This window comes from Tenrec ecaudatus, chromosome 12 (assembly GCF_050624435.1).
Source record: "Tenrec ecaudatus isolate mTenEca1 chromosome 12, mTenEca1.hap1, whole genome shotgun sequence".
In the NCBI taxonomy this organism is placed as follows: Eukaryota; Metazoa; Chordata; class Mammalia; order Afrosoricida; family Tenrecidae; genus Tenrec; species Tenrec ecaudatus.
The window spans coordinates 45,976,079-45,999,076 of record NC_134541.1 but is presented as its reverse complement, the minus strand read 5'-3'; the positions used below and the strand labels follow the sequence as shown (position 1 = coordinate 45,999,076).

The window sequence follows — 22,998 nt, the reverse complement described above, 5'->3', positions numbered from 1 at the left end:
GTTTGTTTGTTTGTTTTACTGCTTGTTTTAAAACCCGTCACTCTTAATCCTTTGATACCTGATTTCTTCACCACATTTTGCCATAGCACCAATCTCTTCAGTGATAACTTCATGAGGCTACTATTAAGCAGGACCACATTAAAAAAAAAAAACTGTTCTAAAAATAGAGCATATGATTAACTGCAAGCTCAAAATTTATTTGTAAACCTAAAGTTCAAATACATCTCTGGTCGACTTTGTGGTTGTTACGTCCCATTGGGTCTGTTTCTACAAAAGAAACCACTACCTGGTCTTCCACCGTCCTCACAATTGTCCTATGCTTGAGCGCACTGTCAGTCTGTCTCCTTGAGGGCTTCCCTCTTTTCCATGCTCTTTACCAAGCATGATGTCCTCCAAGACTCAGCTCTGCTGACAACATGTCCAAAGTATATGAAGTCTCACCATCCTTGCCTCTTCGGAGCCTTCTGACCATACTTCTTCCAAGACAGATTGGTTAGTCTTTGAGCAGTCCACGGTACTTTTAGTATTCTTTGCCAGCACCACAATAAGACTGCCTCGATTCTTCCTCAGGGTTCCTAATTCAGTGTCCAACTTTGACATGTATATGAGGTCATTGAAATGACCATGGCTTGGGTCAGGTGTACCTTTGTCCTCAAATAACATCCTTGAGTTTTCACCCTCAAAAGAGGTCATGTGCAGCAGATTCATCTAATGTAATTTGTCTTGTGATCTCTTGATTACTGCTCCCATGAGCATTGCTTGTGGATTCAAGTAAGATGAAATCCTTGACAACTTCAACTTTTTCTCCATTGATCATGTTATCTATTGGTCCAGTATGAGGATTTTGGTCTTTACACTAATTTTTAATCCATACCATAGGCTGACTCATGTCCTCCACACTTTGAGTAACTACGATTGTGTCATCTACATATTCTCCAATCCAGATGCCACATTGTTCTTCATAATAATCCCGATTTTCTGATTTGTTCAACGTAGATTAAATAAGTATGGCAAGAGGATAAAACCCTGATGCACACCGTTTTTTTGTTTTGTTTTTTAAAGCATGCAGCATTCTCTTGCTCTGTTCACTTGCCTCTCGATCCATGCACAAGTTTCTGCAAGCGCACAGTGTAGTTTTCTGGACTTGTTCTTCTCAAGGCTTTTCACATTTTGTTATGCTCTATACAGTTGAATGCACATGAGCTGTGTGTTTGCATAGTCAATGCCACAGTAAGCATCTTCCTGGTATCCTCTGCTTTAAGCCAAGTTCCATCTGAAATCAGCAGCGGTCCCCTGTGGTCCATGTTCTCTTCTGAATCTGGCCTGGAACACTAGTAGCTCTCTTTCAATCTAGTGCTGCATCTGTTGGTGGATACTCTTCAGCAAAAATTTACTTGCATGTGATGTCAGTGATCTTGTTTATAATTTGAGCATTCTGTTAGGTCACATTTCATTCCAATGGGCACTTATAGGAAAGCCCAAAAAAGGCTAAAATACATGGGATTTTCACTTACACAGGTTTAAAACTTAAGTAACGACACTGTCAAAGCAATGAGGACTAAGCACAATTTAAAATTACCACAATGCTCATTCACTAAGACAAAACTGTGGCTGGAGCACTGAGACACTACAAAGAGCAGTGTGAAAATAGCAAGTGTATGGTAGTCTAAGCCAATTATTGGGCAAACTCAAAAGCAAGTGATTTGCGTCAAAGTCCACTGACTTCCAAATCCACCACGTTAGGATCTCAGTCCTCTGCTTCTGCAAATACAGTGTTTCAGTTTTATGTCTAGAGTATTTCAGTTCTTTTAATCTGCAGTAGATGTGTTTAAGGTAAAGTCTGGGTCCCTTGTGGGATTTTCAGATCACATAATTCTGATGTGGTCTATGAAAAGTGCTGTGCATCTCGAAAAGACCGTATCTAAAATCCAGGTGGCTGTAGCATGCAGCCAGTGTCATGGAGGGCTGGAAAGGGTCGTTAAAAAATGCATAACTAGCAAGATCATCCTGGTTAGATTTTTTCCTATTGGGAGTTAGAGAAGTAATACTTAAGAGTTTTTCCCAAGAGCAGGTTCTCCCTTGAAATACCCAACAGACCTGAAATCACCTCAGGGACAAATATTCCCCCTCTCCTTTGGGCATGAATTCTCCAAATTCACTCATCACTCTTCTGACTCTTATACTCACTGCTTTTCAGTTGATTCTGCAGGTCCAGATAGAGCTACCCCTGTAGGTCTCAGACTATGATTCTTTACAGGAGTAGAAAGCCGTGTCTTTCTCCTGCAGAGCACTTTGATGGTTTCAAACTGCTGACCTGTGGTAAGCAGCCCAATCACATTGTAATCTCTTCCTGCTATTTTTTTAAGAAACTTGAAAGCACTTCTAGACTTGGCAGTGATTCGCTTATGTGTTTGGTCATTAATCCACGTTGATAGTAGTGCCTCCGTATCTGATAAAAAGGTCTCTCACATTTTCCTTATCCTTCTAATTTTCAATGTAGCCAATCCTTTAGTAGGGTAGGGAATTTTTTTCTTTACTTTTGAGAAACATCGTGATTGTTAGTGCAACATGATTAAATTGTAGGCATTATTCAGTGCATGACTGAATAAAGCTACGGTAATGCTGTTATTATCTATACTTTTAATCCGACAAAGTGGGCACTTTGACTTAGCACCAACTGCATGGCAAAGATTAATCTAATTAATGGATCCAGACTTCATCTTCCCACCTCTCTTTTCATTGTTTCCAGTCAATTCTTTGTCTCTCATCTTAACCAACCAGTTAGGTCAGATGACCCCGGCCACCTGGGGCTAGGTCATTAGATACTAGCTATAAGCTCAAGAGTCTGCACAACTCTGCACTTCAGACTGTCTAGCTCCTCTCTGAACCATAGGTCATGAGCTAGGGAGACTCTGTCCTCTCTCATGAGCTACCATGTCACCGTTCTCCATCTCCAAGCTACCCAAAGCTGTGTGTTCACAAGCTGACTGCCTGTGCAGCTGTCTTCTGTCCAGCTACCCAAAGCGCATGAGAACATGAGGTAACACTTTGCCCTTATCATTGCCTGTGATCCTTTTTAATTAACTACTCCAAGATAAGTCAATGTCATTGCCATTTTGTGGATTTGTTAATTTTCTGTAATGACTCAAAACTCAGAGAGACTTACCTATACTTACATCCACTTATTATAACCAGAGAAGATACAAGTGAAGAAATTCATCGGACACGATCTTGGAGAATTCCTGAAAAAGGTCTCCATTGTCCCTCAAAAAGCGGAATCTGGTATGTCCATATAAAGGAATATGTTTCCACATTAAAGCAAAATCCGTATTATATTTCATGTCACATGAATGAACCTTGGAAACATTATTCTGTGTGAAATAAGACAAATGACAAATGTAGGAATAGCAAATTTATTAACATAAAAAGTTAGTGGTAGAGATCGAGAAGAAGGGGAATGGGAATTATAGCTGAGTGATCACCCAGTTTCTATTTATAATGATGGAAAGTCTTTCTTTTTATATATCTATTTAATTTTTGATGGAAAGTCTTTTAAAAACTGATAGTGATAATGGTTTTACAATATGGTGAATTATACATTTAAAAGTATTTAAGATGGCAAGTTCTATTCTGTGTACAACAATAAAACTTTTTAAAATTAAACCACAAAAACAATAAAATGGAATTGCATATTTGCTAAATCTTGTGTTTAAGGAACTTGGAAAAGAGAGGAAGAAATTTTCTATCCTTGTTCCCAATCTCTACATCTTTAACTCTAGCAAAAATAATGGTTTATTTTCTAGGACGTACTGAATGCTTTCACTTCCTACAGTAGATTTGAAAGTGAATCACTCTGTTTTCATTGAGTCTAATTTAAACTCTTAAGGTTTCAGACCTTGGCCAGTCTGGATTTTATTTGAAAAGGAAAGTATAAATTATGTTTTTTTATTTTTTGTGTTTAGATCTACCCTTCAGAGTTTGGAAAGGAGAGGATGAAGGAAGAGCAAGTTCAAGGACCAGTGGAGCTATTAAGTATTCCTGAAGATGCCCTTGAAAAAGACTGGTATGAGTCACTTTAGAAACTAACTTAATAAATTAAACCTCATAAATTCTTGTCACTATTTCAGAATTCTGGTCACTTTACCAGGATTGAAGTTCACACGTATGCCATTTAGAGTTTAAGTAATCTATCTGACATGACACACAACTCCAACATCATTTTACATATGTTTTGTGAAAGTATTATTTTATAATTAAACTGATTTAGAGTTTATAGTTTGATTATTCTCACTTAGTAATATATTTTTTGAGATGTTGCTTTCCATATACATGACATAAAAACTTTGTTAACTTCCAAACAGGATTAAATAAAAGAATAATTAAAAATTCGTAAGTGATTTTGTTAACCACTAGGTGGAGCTCTACATATGCATACTAGATATAATGGTTACAGGAAAGGACTGATACAGAGACCTTTAAAAATGTGTTGTAATTATGAAATTACACTTGATGACACCTGAATCTGAAGCAAACAATTTTCAAAATCAGGAATATCTTTCTAATTAGAACTAATAATGTTCTACTACATTTTATGATACTGTCCGGTGGTTTTACTTGAGGATGTACAATCTGGTAGCATAACAAAAAAATGATTGGAAAATAAAATTATAAATGTGCTCATCTTGAATTTTGTTGCTAGATACCGAGTTATAATTAGTATGGCTAAAGTGTTTAATTTGTCAGAACAATAGGTTGAATATACGTAGTTAGTGTTCACACAGGCAAAGTCACGAAGGATTGATGATGACTTGGAATAAAGACTCAGTTTGTTGTATGAGGAGGCTCCAAAAAGTGTATGGAATTAGAAGATAATAGAAAATTTATGCCAACTGTTTAGAAGCCTTCTTATATACTATTTGAAACAATTACTTTTTTTTCCTTTTTATGAGATAGGTTGTCTTTTTGTATAAGTGAATTTAACAATTTTTTTCTTCTTTTAGGGCATCTAGAGAAAAATTAAGGGATTATCAATTTAAACGCCTGAAATACTATTATGCAGTAGTAGACTGTGATTCTCCTGACACAGCTAGTAAAATTTATGAAGATTGTGATGGGCTAGAATTTGAAAGCAGTTGTTCTTTCATCGATCTGAGGTAACCCAGTATGTCTCAGCATTGTAATCTTACAGTACAGCACGATAATTTGGAGAATACGGAAAGGAGCAGGGCCCTTTGTTGTTTTATATTCATTAAGAGGATTTTCTTTTTCTTTTGGATGAGCTCAGACCTGTGGATCATCACTGCTAACAAAACACTTGAAGGAGAAAATGCACAAGTCTTGTGTATAAATCTCCCTGTATTTGTGGGGTTTTTTTTCTTTCAAATATATCATTTGTACATGTTAGGCTGATGGATTATATGTACTAATTTTTTTTTGTCATCTTGCTTTTAGAGCTAGGAACCAGTTAAAGTAACTTTTAAAAAGTATTGAGGTAGAGACAGTGCCTCTGGCTCTGCATTGCCCTATATAATACATGTAGCCACATCTGGCTATTTTATTAGAATTAAATTTACAATTCAGTTTCTTAGAAACTAAAGGGGAAATACGCATGGATTAAATCCCTGGTGAATGCCCTCTGACCATGGATCAGGGGTGTGAATATCCTTGCTAACATGCAGAATGCATTGGATTGTGGATTGTTACAGATGCAGCGAGGTAAAAACTTAACATCTGTACATTTGATCTCCTTTATGATCTATTGAAACTTGGTCTAGTCGTTAATATTTTTGCTTTCTTTTTGATTGAAGCTTTTTTATGTTTTACTTTGCTATTGAGTTCTTGGTTGTTTTTTAAAAATGTTTTTCTGTATTTGATGTCCAGTTTAGGTCAATCTATATTGACAGTAACTGGATTAATGGTTCCTTGGGGATATGGCAGTGACGGTTGGGGGAGTAATGAGCTAGTAACGATGATGAGTACAATAATGGAGAAAATGTTCCAAAATTGATTATGGTGGTGATTGTACAACTCTTCTTGATGTGATTGAACTCTGGAATTACATGATATATGAATCATATGCCAATAAATCTATTGGGAAAAGCTTAGCTTTTTAGTTTCATAAACAACACTTCAAGTACTCAAGGGTCATATGTTGAATAGAGCCCCCATCAAACCCAACGCCTTCATGCCAGCTCTGACTCAGACTCATTGACTCTGTCAATCTTTATGCGAGCAGGGCGGTGGTTCTCAGCCTTCCTAATGCTGACAACATTTAATACAGTTCCTCATGTTGTGGTGACCCCCCAACCATGAAATTATTTTTGTTGCCACTTCATAGTGGTAATTTTGCTACTGTTAAGAATCAGGCAACCACTGTCAAAGGGTCATTTGACCTCCCAAAAGGAGTTGCAACCCACAGGTTGAGAACTGCTGGTCTCGTGGGTTCAAACTGCTGACCTTTCAGTTAGCAACTCAGTGTGTTACCCATTCCACCAGATTTAGAGTAGCGCCATCATCGCAGAAAGTTATATTGAACAGCATTACTTTAAAGTCACTTCAGTGTCTGAATGGTATTGAAACCTTATTTCCACAGTTGGGCATTAATTTCACCACACGTTCGAACTTCACTACTAGAACTAAAAAGCTGTTGATGGTTATGAATGTCAGTTCTAAGGAAATAAGAACATAAACCAATTAGCCTAGTCCTTTTGAACCCACTACACTCTTGTGGCATTTCCAATAGAATCCACTTTGGCTTTCCGGATTTGTTATCAAATTTAAATATTTCAGAGGGATGAAAAAAATGCATTGTCAACAAGTCAATCCTGAATCATAGCGCCCCTCTGGGACAGACTAGAACCGCCCCTGTGGGTTTCTGAGACTAAATCTATACAGAAGTGGAAGCCTCAACAATGTATCATTTCAGACAGTGTGACATTCATATTTCAAAGACATTTAAATTGATTTTTAAAATTACCATAAGAGATTGTGGATTTTGCATTTGGGACAAGGCTCTGCTGCATTTAAACATACAGCAAGAAAGGCATCTATCTTTCTCTTTCTGGTAGCCATTTTAGTAGAAGGCATTGTCTTTACTCTAGGAAATAGTTACCAGCACTTGTGAATATGTCATACTCAAATTGCATGTTTTGTGTTCTTTCCTGAATAATTACCTTACTTTTTCCCGTTTGGGGCGTTGTGCAGCGTTGGAATAAGCCCTAGTTGAAGTCACTAACCCTAAAAAAACACTAAAAAATTCTTTCTCGTTTTTTGTCACACATGGCACCATAAAAGACAATGGAATTTTCTGCTGCCGTTGAATTGTCTAGGGGAGTTGTTTTCACCTCCACCAAAATATGAACACTTGCATAAAATAGCATTTAAAATACTTGATCTTAGATGTTTATTTTTCTTATAACAGAACTCTATTTTTTCTTAAACATTTGTGATTAGGGTATATAAAATGTCTTTTTCTGTGTAGACATTAGCTTTGCAATAGTATTCATTACTCTGAGGCTTAAGGTTTATAAAACAATTGCAGTGACTAACATTTACCATCTCTTAAGTTATTTGTAAGGGAAGAAAATTGTGAGCTGTTAAGATGGTTTAGTCTTGAAACCTTAAACTTACCCTTTTTTAAAAAATTTCATTAAATCATTTTATTGAGTTCTTATAACAATCCATACATCAGTTGTACCAAGTACATTTGTACATATGTTGCCATCATTTCCAAAACATTTTCTTTCTACTTGAGCCCTTGGTATCAGCTGCTCTTTTTTCATCTCCCTCTTCTACCCTCCCACCCTCGTGAACCCTTGATCATTTATAAAATATTTTTATTTTCATATTTTACACTGTCCACTGTCTCCTTTCACCCACTTTTCTGTTGTTCACCCCCCGGAGGGAGGCGGGGGTGACGGTAGATGTCAATCATTGCAATTCTCCCCCCATTTTCCTCCTTACCCTCATGGTATTGCTACTCTTATTATTGGCCCTGAAGGGTTTATCTGTCCTGGATTCTGTATGTCGAGAGCTCTTATCTGTACCAGTGCACATACTCTGGTCTAGCCAGATTTTTAAGATGGAATGTGGGTCATCATAGTGGAGGGGAAGAAGCGTTAAAGAACTAGAGGAATGTGTGTTTTGTAGGTGCTATGCTGCACTCTAACTGGCTTTTTTCTACCTGTGACCCCTCTGTGAGGGAATAGCCAGTTGTCTACAGGTGAACTTGGGTTTCCATTCTGTCCCCCCATGTTTGCATTGAAATAGTTGTTTATTTGGGTCTTCTGATGCCTGATCCCGTCAACACCCCGTGATGACACAGTTTGGTGTGCTTCTTCCATGTGGGTTTCGTTGCTTTCCTGCTAGATGGATGCTTGCTTAACTTCAAGCCTTTTAAGACCCAAGAAGCTATATCTTGTATTGGCCGGGTACCATCAGCTTTCTTCACATTAGCTTATGCACCCATTTTGTCTTCAATGATCATGTCGGGAAGGTTTGCGTCACAGAATCCCAGGTTAATAGAGCAAAGTGTTCTTGCATTGAGGGAGGACTTGAATAGAGGCCCAATGTCCTTCTGCTACCTTAATACTTAACCTATACATATATGTACATAGACCTATATCCTATCAGTATATATTAATATGTTTACATATGTAGATGCCTATGATTATACCTGTATAAATATCTTTTGCCTTCCAATTCTTTCTTGGTTTTCCTTTTACTTTCCTCCTGTCCCACTATCATGTTAGACCTTCATTCAGCTCTCTGTACTTCCCCTTGGCTACATTGCACTAGCTCGAACCCCACCATCCATACTTTCAATGACACCCTTTTGTATGATGCTTTTCATCCAGTGTATACTTGCCTATTAATAATTTGATTTTTAAAATATCATTTACCAAGCCAGTGACTGTGCAGTCAGAAGTGTGGGTCTCTTTGAAACATGAGGGGCCCGTGTTTGTTTTGCACCTGAATGCTACAAACTGACTCATAATCCAGCACTTCTTACACAGCATTCTCTGATGCTCAGTGAAATGACTGAAAATAGCTTACAAGTTCCCAAAATTTGTCACTGAGGTTATTTGTAACATTCTTTGTCACATCATTCTACCTACTTCTGTTCTAAAAAAGCTCTTATATGGTGTATGTGTATAAACTATAGCAAGCCAGAAGAAAGTATAAATTCTCTTATCACTGCAGCACATGTTTAAATCCATTTCTTTTCTCTTTGCTTCTTAGGTTTATACCAGATGATGTTACTTTTGATGAGGAGCCCAAGGAAGTAGCCTCAGAAGTGGATTTAACAGCATATAAACCGAAGTATTTCACATCTGCTGCAATGGGAACATCAACGGTACTTCTTAAAAATGTGTAGCCATACTCTGTTGCTTTAAAAAGTGATTGCTTATTTGTTACTCATCACATCTTTAGATATAGAAAGTATTTAAAGTTTTAATGGACCAAGTGCAAATGAAATTGAGATGCAAGTGTATTTGTATGTAGCTATAATTTGTTTAAACCTATTTTCAAGTTTTTGTTATGCCTTTAAGCATGAGTCCGTTATTTTCTGTTGATTTTTTTCCCCCACATAATCTTATATGGGTAACACACTGGTTAGCACTTACTGAATACTTGGAAATTTGAACCTACTAGCGGTTCCTCGGTAGAAAGATGTGGCTGACTGCTTCCATACAATCTTAGAAACTATTCTGACCTGTGAGTTCTCTCTCAGTCTACATGGGCTCGGTAGCAATGGGTCCTCAAGTAAGAAATATATTCATTCTGGATATTCTAAGGGATAAAGAGATGGAGGTAACAGATTACCTCAAATCGATTAAAACTAGTATAAATTTAATATAAAACAGGAATATATTTCTCAGTAGATATGATCCAAAATTGTAGAAGAAGAGTACACTAATTGAGGACTACTAGAGATCACTTTAATGTTTAATAACAAACAGCCAAACTTTAATATAGTTGATGATATCATAGACTAGCTTTTTTTCTTCTGTGTTAGTTTTACTCGCAGCTGTATTCTGCAGTATCCACTCGGGCTCTCTGGTATGACTCAGGTTTTCTATGTTCTCTCAAAAGGGCCTGGTGGCAGAGAGAGCACTGTTCCTTCTGTTACCTGTATGCTGTGGTAGGCATTTGGCCTTGATGGTCATGCATGAAGTCCAAAAAAATCATGTTCATAAAATGTAGGCTCATGGTTTTTAAAAAATTTTTAATAAATTTTTATTGAATACATGTATAAACAAATAAAATGGAGTTATTAGAATAATCTTTGGTATACTTTTTAACATTTTAAAGATTTTTTTCATTTTATTAGGAATTTTTTTTTTTTTTTTAAGATTAAAAATGACCAGTAGAAACCTACAAGTAGCAATGTGGAGTCTGCGTGCATGACCCAAACTTCTCCGGCAGTGACTTGTGCTTACTGGTTAACATAGGGGTGATTCTAAGTCCTGTGATTAGCTAGTTCTTTTAGGACAGTGGTGACTATTTTAAGGATCTTGATGAATTGCTCCCCATCTTGTGTCTTGATCTGGCTAGATTGGCCAGAGGGAGGGAAAGAAAGGACCTGCTGTGTGACGAAGGTAAACCCTTAGCAGAGCTCCCTAAGAGGCTGGTGGCTAATTGCAGGCAGGAGCCCATCAGCAGACCTCGCGTGCTTGGGGGGAATTCATGGCTGGCTGATTACTCCACTTCCAAGCAATAAATGTGTTTCTTTCTCATCGATGATTGTTAAGCGTTTTTACAAGTTATATTGAAAAGCGTGAAAGCAAACTCACTGCCATACAGTCAATGCTGATTCCAGTGAGCCGATAAGACAGGACAGAGCTGTCCCCGTGGCTTTCCAAGACGGCAGTTCTTTCCCAGAGTGCAAAGCGTCATCTGCTCCAAGAGTGGTTGGGGGTTTCAAGCTGCTGTCCTTGCAGCTCACAGCCTGACACGTAACCACCATGCGACCAGGCCTAGATTTCATGTATTTTGTAGACCTTGTGAAATACCCAGAACTCCAAGTAAAAAATATGTGTTAACTGATTCATAATAATGTTAATATTTTCAACAACACATTTTCCTTTTTTAACACCAGTCATCTCTTGATAGAATTTTTATTCTCAATAATTTAATACCCTGCTTATATCTCAAAAAACCAAACTCACTGTTTGGTTGTGATTCCAGTTCACAGCGACCCTATGGAATGGAATAGAGCTGCCCCTGTGGGGCTCCAAGACTGTAACTCTTCCCAGGAGAGCAGAACACCTCGTTGTTTTTTTTTCCTGTGGAGCAGCTGGGTTTTTTTCGAACTACTGATGTCGTTAGCCCAACCTGGAGCCTACTATGCCACCAGGGCTCCTGAGCTTGCCTGTAGCAGAGAGAGAAGAGAAGGAGGTGCTGGTTAAGTGTCTCTTTCCACGAATAAGTGGGCATTTCACTTAGATAGATATATTGGCATGTCCTTTTAAAGATTTTACTGGTAAACGTCTAAGGAAGCCTTGGTGGTATATTGTGTTACATGTTGAGCTGCTAACCAGAAGATTGGCAGTTTGAAACCAACAGCTGCTCCTTAGGAGAACGACAAGCTTTCTACTCCAGTAAAGCATTACAGTCTCCGGTGTAACTCTTTGCAAGAGTAGAACCTTGTCTTTCTCCCCCAGAGCAGCTGGTGGTTTTGACCTTGCAATTAGCAGTCCAACACGTAACCACTTCACCACCAAAACTTGCTTTCTTTCATCTAGAGAGCATTTATTTAATTTGATAGAATCCAAAGGGTTCAAATATTGCAATAGTAATTTCCATATGCCATTAGTAAGAGCTTCTGTTGGCACTGTGGGTTAGGCATGAGTCAGAATCTACTTGATGGCCATGGATTTATTTGTTGTTAGTTGCTATCAGTAGTACTGATCTCTTCCTCAGACAAATATTACCAGAATTATAGTGGAATGATGTAGAATGGAATAGTGATGTGGTTGCACACTATGGTGAATCTAGTCAGCTTCATTGAGTCAGACTTGTAAAAGAACGTTGAATTGTTAAAGGTTTTGCTGTGTTTGTTCTTGTGAAAATATAATAAGAAGGGGAAAAAGTTATAATCTCAGAAACCCCACAGAGCAGTTCTCACTGTTCGTTGGAATCAACTTGATGGGAGTGAGTTTGTTTGTTATTTGGTAAACATCCAAGTAACAATATGTATTTTTTAACGAGTTTGGCTTGTTGACATATCTTAATGATTTTTTTTTCCATTGGTAAAAGGTGGAGATCACTTGGGATGAAACAGATCATGAAAGAATTACAGTACTTAACAGGAAATTTAAAAAGGACGAGCTTTTGGATATGGATTTTCAAGCCTACTTAGCTAACTCCAGTGAAGATGAAGACAGTGTAGGAGAAGAGCTACAAGGTACGTGTTAATCTTTGGTCTTTACATTTGCACACATTTAGATTACTAAGCAAGACTTGTTAACTAAAGTGTGAAGTATGCTTTGGGCTGTAGCTTAAAGGGAAGAACCAAAGTTTTTTTTTTTTAAAGTTATTCTTAAATAACCTGCAAAGCATACTTACATACACAGTGTCATATGCACCCACAGACAGTACTTTTAAGTTTTTGTTCAAAAATACTTTTAGCCTAAATTTCTTTAGCAAAACATTTTCTTTAAAACTGGCCTAACACAAAAAGTCTAGATTGTCCTCATTTGAATGGTGCACAGTATCTTAACAAACAACTAAATAAAGCGTCCTTTTCAATTGATTAAATATATTTTACATTTCCTATTTTATCTTTGTTGAAAGACTCACTTTCTTCCACTAGATGATTTTTAGCCCTTTGTGGAAGATTAGTTGCCTGTAGGTGGATGGGTTTGTTTTTAGAGTTTATACTCTGTTCCATTCGTCTAGGTACCTGTACCAGTATCAGGCTGTTTGACTACTGTGAATGTGTACTAGGTTTTGAAATCTGGTAGTGAGGCATTCTAGCCTCTCTTGATGGCACCCCACATCATCCTGAGGTTTTCATCAGGTTCCTTTGCTTTGCTGATTCATAGTCTCTCGTCAGTTATAATTAGAGGAATTGTCTTCAAGCTGACTGATTTTCCTTTTCTTCCATTCAGTTACTCATATCTTTTACCATATTGTCTAAATCTATTATCTTACTGTTTACCTTTAGTGTAGGGTTTTTAGTTGTTTAATTCCTTCCATTGTTCTCACAAGCATTCCCCACATCTCTTGAAAGCACCTGCATGCTGGTCATTCCAGGACCTTTTTATTTTTCCCCAGAATACTCCATTGTTTTGGGATGGATTCAGTTGTTGCTTGTTTTTCTTAATTGTGTGTGTGTGTGCTGTTATTAACTGCTGTTTCTGCAGCATTATAGTTCAGCTATTAGTGATTTGACCCCTGCTGGGCCATAGGTTGATAGAGTGGTGTGAGAGAGGGTCATTATAACTGTGATGAGATAGTGGAAAAGGTAGGTAAGGGAAAAACAGGGGAGGAGATTAGAGAGAAAGAAAAGAGGAAAAACAAAAGTGAATAAGGAATTGTATACATAGATCAAGCCATTTATTTCAAATTATGTGAATAAGAGGGACAGTAAAAATGAATAGGTATTGTGAAAATGTATTTTGAAAGTAAAAGGAAAGAGTGAACAGAGAGTGGTAGGGAAAGAGAAAAAGGAAGCAAACAATCAAACAAGAAAATGTATATTTACATATATAGCTTTATTTTATATATACATATGTGCTTAGATGGAGCAGAAGTAGAATTAAAGAAAAGAGAAAAAAAGAAGAAAGATTCGTTGGTTAAGGACAAGGGTCAGCTGTGTATGGTGCATGTGGGAAGGTGTAGAGGGAAGAAAAATGGGGTAAAAATGAAGGACAAAAGGAAGCACTGCCTGGATGGGGGATAAGCTAGATCGAGAGAGGGGGGTGGTGTGTGTGTGTGTGTGTGTGTGTGTGTGTGTGTGTGTGTTTGGTGGGGGGCACAGGGAAGTGGGGAAACAAGGAAGGAAAAACAATTGCAGGAGTGCTGCGGATGGGCCATTGGCACCAGCCATGGGGTCACTGGAGTTCTTGGTTTTACTTACAGTACTTTTCTTTCTTGGAAGTCTCACTTCGTGGTTTTACATGAAATCTATCGTTTTTTAATGTGTCTCATTAGAGCATATAATCCTAACTTGTATTTGTTTTTAATGTCTTTAAAAGACTACTTTTTGTTTTGTCAATTTCTAATTATTTACTGTTTCAACTTTTCTGGTTGACTTCTGTTATATGTGCAAGTTATTTCTATTTTATTTACTTGTGTACTTGATTAACTGTGTGTGTGCTGGCCTCTATATTGAAAATTTTATCTAGCAATAGTTTTATAGCTGAACAGTACCTTTCGTGAGTGATAGCATTTATTTATTATTTTGTTCAGTCCTAAGATAACATTATTTCAAGTTTACAGCTTAAAGTCATCACTAAACCTCTTATAATTTTGCATGATTGGGATCTTTCGTTACCTAAAAACAAAGATATAAGCAAACACAAAAATAACGATACATGTGGATATATGTTTAGATGAGCAGAAGTAGAATTAAAGAAAAGAAACATGTGAGTGATGCTGTTTGGTTTGACAGCAGCTTTACCTTCTGGAATATGCTATCTTGAGAGTGGTCCCATCCGTGCCCTTGCTTAATGTGGGATACTAGTTGAAATCTCCTTCCACCCTTCATTTGCGTTACCTTGGTCCAGTAGAGTTGCCAGAAATGTAATTGTAACACACAATCGTTCTTCTATAAGCAGAAATGGCATCACGTGAAAAAGAGGTCTCAAATGTTGGGATAATCTTTCTGGTGCACCATTCTGCTACTTTTAACTTGGCCACTCCTCACTAATTTATCAGTTGTTTTTTTTAACATGTCTTGTCCAACTAGATGCCCATAGGGAAAGAATTGGTATGGATAACTTAGCATCTCCTTAATAGGAGAATATTTCATATGATCTTCATTTGAATTTTTCTTTGATTGAAGTGATTAATATTACATCTTGGATTCATTACAAACAAAAACCTACCCATCAGAGAAGTACGAATAAGAGCTATAGTGCAATATCACTTCACCCTGGATATAATGGTACTCATTTTAAAAAAGAGAACAGAGGAAATGACATTGAACTATCTGAGAATGAATTATTTAGATACTTAGGTACTTTGAAAGACTTGAGAGAAAGATTATTAAAGCTCCACATGAAATCAAGGAAAACACAGACAAAACTCAAGACGAATTCAGTAAAATACAATAAGCACAAATGGACAAAATAATTCAAAAATATATGAGCAACCTAAAAACAGCAAATATAAATCCAGAAAATTAATTATGAGATTTCAGAGATAGTCAGGTCATGGAAGAGACAGAGGAGTTGGTGTGAAGTGGTCGAAGATGAGTTAAGGAGAGTCAGAAAACTCCACTGGCACACGTAAACCATAGCCATCTCTACCCAGAGACCAGAGTAATTACGGCTTGCAAGTTATGTCAACTTTGGCTAAAAGCACTAAAAATTGTTTACATAATAGTAAATATTTGAAAATAAAGCAAAATATAAATAAAGTAGTCATAAACTAAAACATTTCCCCCCTTAATTCCACCCTCACTTGTTGACATGGTTAAGTTCGCAGACCAGACCGTTAGGCAAACTTCAGGTTATGGAGGATGGCTATGTTATTGCACAACTACTAGAACTCTGATAGTCCTGACTCAGTCACCTGACACATAACCTAACATCACAGCCAATGTTGTTTGTTTCAAACTCTGCTTATTAATACTACCAGATGTGTCATTAATGTGCAAAATAGAGCATAGATATTTTACTACAGTCGTAAATTTGAAATATCAGGTATCAAAATTAGAACCTCTCTCAGTGAACTCTCTCAGTAAAGTTGATTAATGTCACCTTTTGGTTGATAGGGAGAAAGATGAGGCTTTCTACATCCATGAGGATCTATGACTTGGAACCCAAACCCACAGAGGCAGTTCTGCCTGGTTCTGTATACCCACTGTTAGTTGGAATCGACTCATTGGCAGTGAGTTTGGTTTGGCTAATACTATCTGCATAAACCATCTCATTTTTGTTCTTTGCTTTTTTAATATAAGAAAAAGAAACCAATTGAACACAGTTATAAAAAGTTTAGTATTGACTTCCAAAAAAATCATAAATTTTAAACAAAGATAACTATTTTAAATTGGCAGAAATGAATATGTTTTCAGGTAAAGCTTAAAATAATGTAACTATTTCTATAACTGCTTTGCAATTTATAGCCTCTATAGCAAATTATTTAAATAATAAATTCCTGTAATATTATCATAGGATTATTATACCTTGATTGTTTTTTCTCAAAAGTTTTATTGGCAAATAGTTCACATGTCAAACAATCCAGTAGTTCAGTCACATCAGGAAGAGTTGTACAATCATCACCACAATCAGTTTGAGAACATATTTTTCCATTCTGTTTTTTTAACCATTTTATTGGTGGTTCGTACAACTCTTTTCACAATCCATACATCCGTTCATTGTGTCAAGCACATTTGTACATTTGTTGCCATTATCATTTTCAAAACATTTGCTTTCTGCTTGAGCCCTTGATATCAGCTGCTCATTTTTAGCTCCCCACTCCCCTCTCCGTCATGAACCCCTGATAATTTATAAATTATTATTATTTTGTCGTATCTTACCTGTAGCTTTCTGTTGTCCATCCCTCAGGGAGGAGGTTATATGTAGATCTTTGTAATCGGTTCCCCCTTTCTACCCCAACCTCCCTTCACCCTCCAGGTGTCGCCACTCTCAGCACTGGTCCTGAAGGGATCATCAATCCTGGATTCCCTGTGCTTCCAGTTCCTCTCTGTACCAGTGTACATCCTCTGGTCTAGCCAGATTTGTAAGGTAGAATTGGGATCATGATAATGGGGGTGGGGGTGGGGGAGAGAGCATTTAGGAACTAGAGGAAAGTTGTATGTTTCATTGTTGCTACACTGCATCCTGACTGGCTCATCTCCTCCCCGAGACCCTTCTGTAAGGGGATCTCCAGTTGCCTACAGATGGATCTTGGTTCCCCAATCTGTACTTCCCCTTATCCACAATAATTTGATTTTTACCTTGTGATCACCCAGGCTGATGTTCTTCTTCCATGTGTGCTATGTTGCTTCTGAGTTAGATGGCCACTTGTTTATCTTCAAGCCTTTAAGACCCCAGACGCTGTATCTTTTGATAGTCGGGCACCATCAGCTTTCTTCACCACATTTGCTTATGTACTCATTTGTCTTCAGTGATCATATCAGGAAGTACACCTTGATTTTCTTGGGTGATATGGTTAACCTATTGCTACTGAAAATACTGCTTCATTTTCCTAAATTTTTCAGAAAACACTAGTCTTTAACCATGTTTTTACATATGGGTTGGAAGATCGTGTTTAACCATTCTATAGTTTCTTTGTTCACCTTCTTAAATTTATAATGTTTTAAGCATTTAAGAACTTTTGAAAAAGTGTGGGCATAAAAACCTTCACATTTTAAGACCTCAGTGGAGCTTGTTAAATTTCTTGGCTGCTTAAACAATTGAGTGATCGCTTATATTTCCTCACAAAAACAGTGCAGCCAAGTTATTTTTCAAATAGTCTTTATATGCATTTACTCCATAACTTGGAAGAAAGATGTGATTTTTTTAAATTTACATTTTCTTTATTGATATGTAATGTACCACTGTTATAATTCTAATAGTTTTCTTTCACTAGCAATAATAAGATAAAGATAAAAAGTATAATTTTCTGGGTATCTTTGTAAAGCTTAGGTCCAAGCAATTCAAATAGGGTTTTGTTTTGTATTTTTTAATGAATGATTGAAAGGTCTGAACTAGATTTACAGATAACATAGAACTAGAGTTAAAGATAGCATTAACATTAGAACAGCTAATTTTCTGAACAAATGAGCATTTGTTTGTTAATACGTTCTTGTTAAGAACTTTGACTCTGTTGGTTTCAAATCCTGGCTATGGTTGAGAAGAAAATCTATATATTGTATATACTTGTGTATAAGCCGAGGTTTTCAGCACATTTTTGTGGTAAAATTGGGTGCTTCAGCTGATACTCGGGTCGGCTTATATTGAGTACTTGTAGTGTATAGTGTGTGTGTGTGTGTGTGTGTGTATTTTTGTTGTTAAAACTTAAAAAAACTTAATGGCTTTTTGTTTGAAATATCTCATTGTCATCAAGTCTGTTCCAACTTGGGGCCACTGAATATATAACATGTTATATTAAGATAAGCAGCTTGGTCTTGTGCTATCTTACTGATAATTTGTTTTTTTTGTGGCTATTGTGTTAGTCCATCTCATTGAAGATTCCCCTCATTTTTGCTGACTTCTAGTAAGAAATTTTGCTTTACCCACCACTGCCCTTTTCCCACAATTCTCTTTCCTAAAGCAAGCTAACATCTCATCATCCTCACCTTGCAGGCGCATTATGGTTGTATTTGAATATCTTAGAGTTAGTAGATGTTCTTGGTCTTGCTTGTACACAGAAGTGGGTCTTCTTAGCACTATAATAATTTTTTCATTCCTTATACAAAGTATTAAGGCTTTCACAGAGCATTGTCCTTGAATTGCAAGAAGGAAAAACAAAATAGTTCTACATGAGTTATCCCACATTTTAGAGCTTCAGAAAGTAAACTTTTAGTACTGGAAAAAATCAATTTAAAATAGGACATCAGAGACCTAAACTAAAATTTCAACCTGGAAGGAACGATTCTAATTACGTTTCAGAAGTAAGCTTTTAATAGAAAGAAATGCATTGCCATTTGTTAATTTATTCCTGATGTTTTGCCCATTGAATTATGGGATACATGACAAAATTCCATCCAACATTATTATTGTGGCACAAACAAAAAAATATTATTTTCAGCTGTTCTTAGTGAAAATGTTAAAGAGTGATATGATGGAAAGAATGTTCTGAACCATTTTTAATCATTTAGGGAAACAAAATCTATGTATGTATGTATATTTATTTAGTCAAATTTTTCCTTATTATCTTTTTAAAGCTATAATATTCTAACATTAATATTCATAGCTAATTACTTAATAATGTCAGACATTTATAGTGACCAGTTTGCCATAGTTTATAGACAAGAGTCTTGGTGGAGCTACTTTTAAATGAGTCATTGTTGACTTGATGGCAGTGAGTTTGAGTTTTGGGTGTCTTGATATTTGTTTTCTTTTGCCAGGGCAAGTAGAAAGCATTGTCACTTCAATAAGTATTTATATTTTGCATTAGAACCTAGCTTAATGTAGGTTTTTGACTTCCAATGGAAATCCAGAGTTCTTTGGTATCTGTTGCCCCTGAATTTTACACCATCCTTGGTATTCTTTATTTTTATAAAATTAGGAAATTGGAAAAAACAATTGCATACATGTGTAAATTAAATAAATTAGGTATTAGATTTTGTTCTTAGTATACTAAAAGGACCCTACAAATAAGCATGCTTTCCCACTGCCTTCCAGTTGATTCCAACTTGCAGCGATCCAATTGCACAGGGTAGAGCTGCCTCTGAGTTTGAGACTGTAACTTTATGAGAGTAGAAAGCCCCAACTCTCTCCCCACACAGTGGCTGGGGGTTTCAAACTGCGGAACCTGATGACCAGCAGCTCACCACTTAACCACTGTGCCACCAGCGCTCCTCTCAGCATGCTTACTCGCCATCAAATGGACAGGACTCAGAATTCATCTAAGCACTCCCTTTGTGTCTTTCTTTAATCTGAACTGTTAGATCCATGCAGCACCAAATTCATGCTACATATTCAGCTGCCTTTCATTTAACATTAAAAATTAAAGCCACAGCCCTGGATGGTAGAAGCCATAACAGAATAAAAAAGTATCCCTGCTTTCTTTTAGCTTAGTAGGGAGTTTTAAAATAAGATTTTTGATAAAATAAGAATTTCCAGGCATACTGCTAAGATGCTTCTAGTTTATAGTGCAACTAATTTTATTTTATTATAGAACCTGTTTTTAATTTAAGCAACACGTAAGTCCTTCACTCAAATAATTTACTATTAAGAAATTTGTTTGATGACAATATTTTAGCTGCAGTACACCTAAAGGCATTTTTTAGATGGCTGTTAGAATGACCATGAGCTCTAAACGCTAGTTAGAAGTGCATTCCTTCTGTGTATTAAATAGATCTTTTTTGTTGTTGTTAGGTGATGATGTGGAAGAAGATGGGAAAGCAAAGAAAAATCCAAAGGATGATGAAGAACAAATTGCCAAATATAGGCAACTCTTGCAAGTTATTCAAGAAAAAGAAAAGAAAGGCAGAGAAAATGATATGGAAATGGAAATTAAGTGGGTTCCAGGTAAGAATTATTCACTACATATGTGCGTGTTTTCCTTCATTTTAGGATGTTGCAGACATTTTATGAAGGAAAAGATTAACAGCACGTGGTTTAGGGTTTTTCAGTGGTGGTGAGGATTACAATAGTGGTCACATACAATAAGACTGTCCTTTTGGGGTTTCTTTTGTCTTTTTTAAGGAAGCATTGTATTGTATTTTGGAAGTTTACAGAGCAAATGAATTTCCCATTCTATAGTTTATAGACGTTTTAATTCATGACATGAGTTGCAATCCCTTCGATATAAGAGCACTCTTCCACTTCCCTTTTCCCAATTTGCTCATCTTCCGTGTCCTTCGTGCTTTAGGAAGTTTGTTTTGGGGAGAATGCTGTACTTTTGATCTGTTATGGCTGAGCATGAGCCATCTGTAGGCACTTCATAGACTTGTCTTTGTGTGCTTAAAATGTGATTTCCAGGAGTGGTTTCAGTTCCGGGTTTGAAGAGTGTCTGGACCATAGGTTCTCCACCTTCCTAATGCCGCAACCCTTTCATACTGTTCCTCATGGTGTGGTGACCCCCCCCCCCAACGTAACATTATTTTCATTGCTACTTCATCACTGTCATTTTGCTACTGTTATGAATCGGGCGACCCCTATGAAAGGGTCGTCCAACCCCCATAGGGTCGCAACCCATAGGCAGAGAACTGCTGGTAAAGGCACTTACTTTTGAGAGTCTTAGAAGTTCCACTAGTCTCTATCAGACTAGTAAATCTGTTCTTTTTTAAGGATTTTGAATGTTGTTTAATATTTTTTTCTTACTCTGTCTGGGACCTTCTGTTGTGATCTTATCAGAGCTCTTGGTGGTGGCAGCCTGGCTTCACTAAGTAGTCCTTCTGATCTCCGGTCCTGGAGGCTGTGGTTAGTCTTATTTGTCTATTATTTCATCATATGGCTTCTTGACATATCTACTCAAATATCTATTATATTTGTATGGTGAATATTTTGGGGGGTGGTTTTTTTCGTGTGCCTTTGTTTTTGAATATCCTCCAGTCTCATCCCTGTCATAAAACGTTTTGCAGGTTCATTGCTATTTTTTTAGTGTTGGGTAGTATTCTGTTGTGTTTACCTAAGGATATTTTTCCATTCTTCCATTTGTGGACATTTGGGTTGTTTTCATCGTTTTGCTGTTGTGACTACTACTACAATGAACAAAAAATGTTCTGCGTATGTCTGTTCATGTTATGGCTCTTACTTCTTTAGGCTGTATACCAAATGCTTGGTCATATGGTATTTCTAGTCCTAGTTGTTGAGCAAGTACCATACCTCTTTCCACAGTAATTGTAGAATTTTACAGCCCCACCAGCAGTATGAGAGTCCTAATTTCTCCACACCCTGCCCAGTATTTATTTTATTTTTTGAAAGTTGCTGTCAGGGCGAGAAGAAGATGGTATCTCGTTGCTGTCTTTATGTGCCCCTCTCTAATGACTAATGGTCATGAACATTCCTCTCTCTGTTTGTTGGCCACCTGGATGTGTCCTCCGGTGAACTCTCTCTCCCATATTATCTACCCATTTTTAATTGGATAATTTGCCATTTTCTTGCTTTGATTTTACAGTTGTCTGTATATTAATTTAGAGATTCATCCATTGTCTGATATATCATTTCCAAAACCTGTTTCCCAGTCTGTGAGCTCCTTTTTATTCGTTTGGTGCCCATATGGTCTTATTTTTTTTGAGGTCCCAGTCTCTATTTTGTCTTCTATTTATGTGGTTTTAAAATCTTTGATAGTGTGCTTCAGCCAAGCAGTAGAGCCCCTAATTTGCCCTTAGTGGTATCACTGGCCTTGGAATAGAAATGAAGCTGGGGATCTCATCACAGCATTTTACAAGACCAACCACTTCTTCATTGTAAATATCTTTTTCAACAACATAAACGGCTATTTTAAATGTGGATTTCACCAGAAGGAATACACAGAAATCAAATTGAGTACATCTGTGGGAATTAATGACAAAGAAGCTCTATATCGGTATCTAAAACGAGGCCTGAGGATGACTGGGGACCAAACCATCAATTGTTCATATATAAGTACAGGTTGACCCTGGAGAAAAACAAAGCTATAAAAACCAAAATGGGTCGCAGAGTATATGTCACCTGAATTTCAAGACCATCTCAAGGATAAATTTGATTCATTGAATGTGGAAGTTAACACTGAGAGAAATGTGGCTAGGACTTACTCCCTAACTTATAACAGCTAGTACTCCACAGTAGGAAAGCCACCACCTTGGTAAGTTAGACATAAAGTCCTAGTGCGTTATCCTGCATTAAATATCATTTCCACAGATTCTCTCCTAACAGCCATGCTGCCTTAAGGTGAGCACATAGTTGATTCTGTCCCTATAGAAGCAGACACTCCTGTTTGCTCTATCGATTCCCGCCGCAGCATCCAACCCCTTCTCATACCTTCCCCCAATAGTAGATGGCCATAGGGGGTCTTTACCCTCCAAGCCTGGATTCAAAATGTTTGCCATAGCTTGAATTTTGGGCTTGGCTATATTGTCATTAATTTTCCTTTGACAGCTTTTGATGTATAGAAAATAACCGTGTTGCCCTGTAACTCTTTTGAATTTAATACATAAAATAAAAGCGGGAA

The 22,998-nt window shown here is 37.0% G+C and overlaps 1 protein-coding gene across 2 annotated transcripts in view; it reads left to right on the top strand.

The window, feature by feature from the left end:
- LOC142462283 (ESF1 homolog) overlaps window positions 1-22,998 on the top strand; it is a 45,442-nt gene that overhangs the window by 9,207 nt on the left and 13,237 nt on the right. For both annotated transcript variants that reach the window (XM_075564009.1, XM_075564010.1), the window contains exons 5-9: window positions 3,963-4,063; window positions 5,001-5,153; window positions 9,241-9,355; window positions 12,262-12,409; window positions 20,220-20,372. In XM_075564009.1, the coding sequence (XP_075420124.1) occupies window positions 3,963-4,063; window positions 5,001-5,153; window positions 9,241-9,355; window positions 12,262-12,409; window positions 20,220-20,372 (670 nt within the window). The remainder of the gene's footprint in view (window positions 1-3,962; window positions 4,064-5,000; window positions 5,154-9,240; window positions 9,356-12,261; window positions 12,410-20,219; window positions 20,373-22,998) is intronic.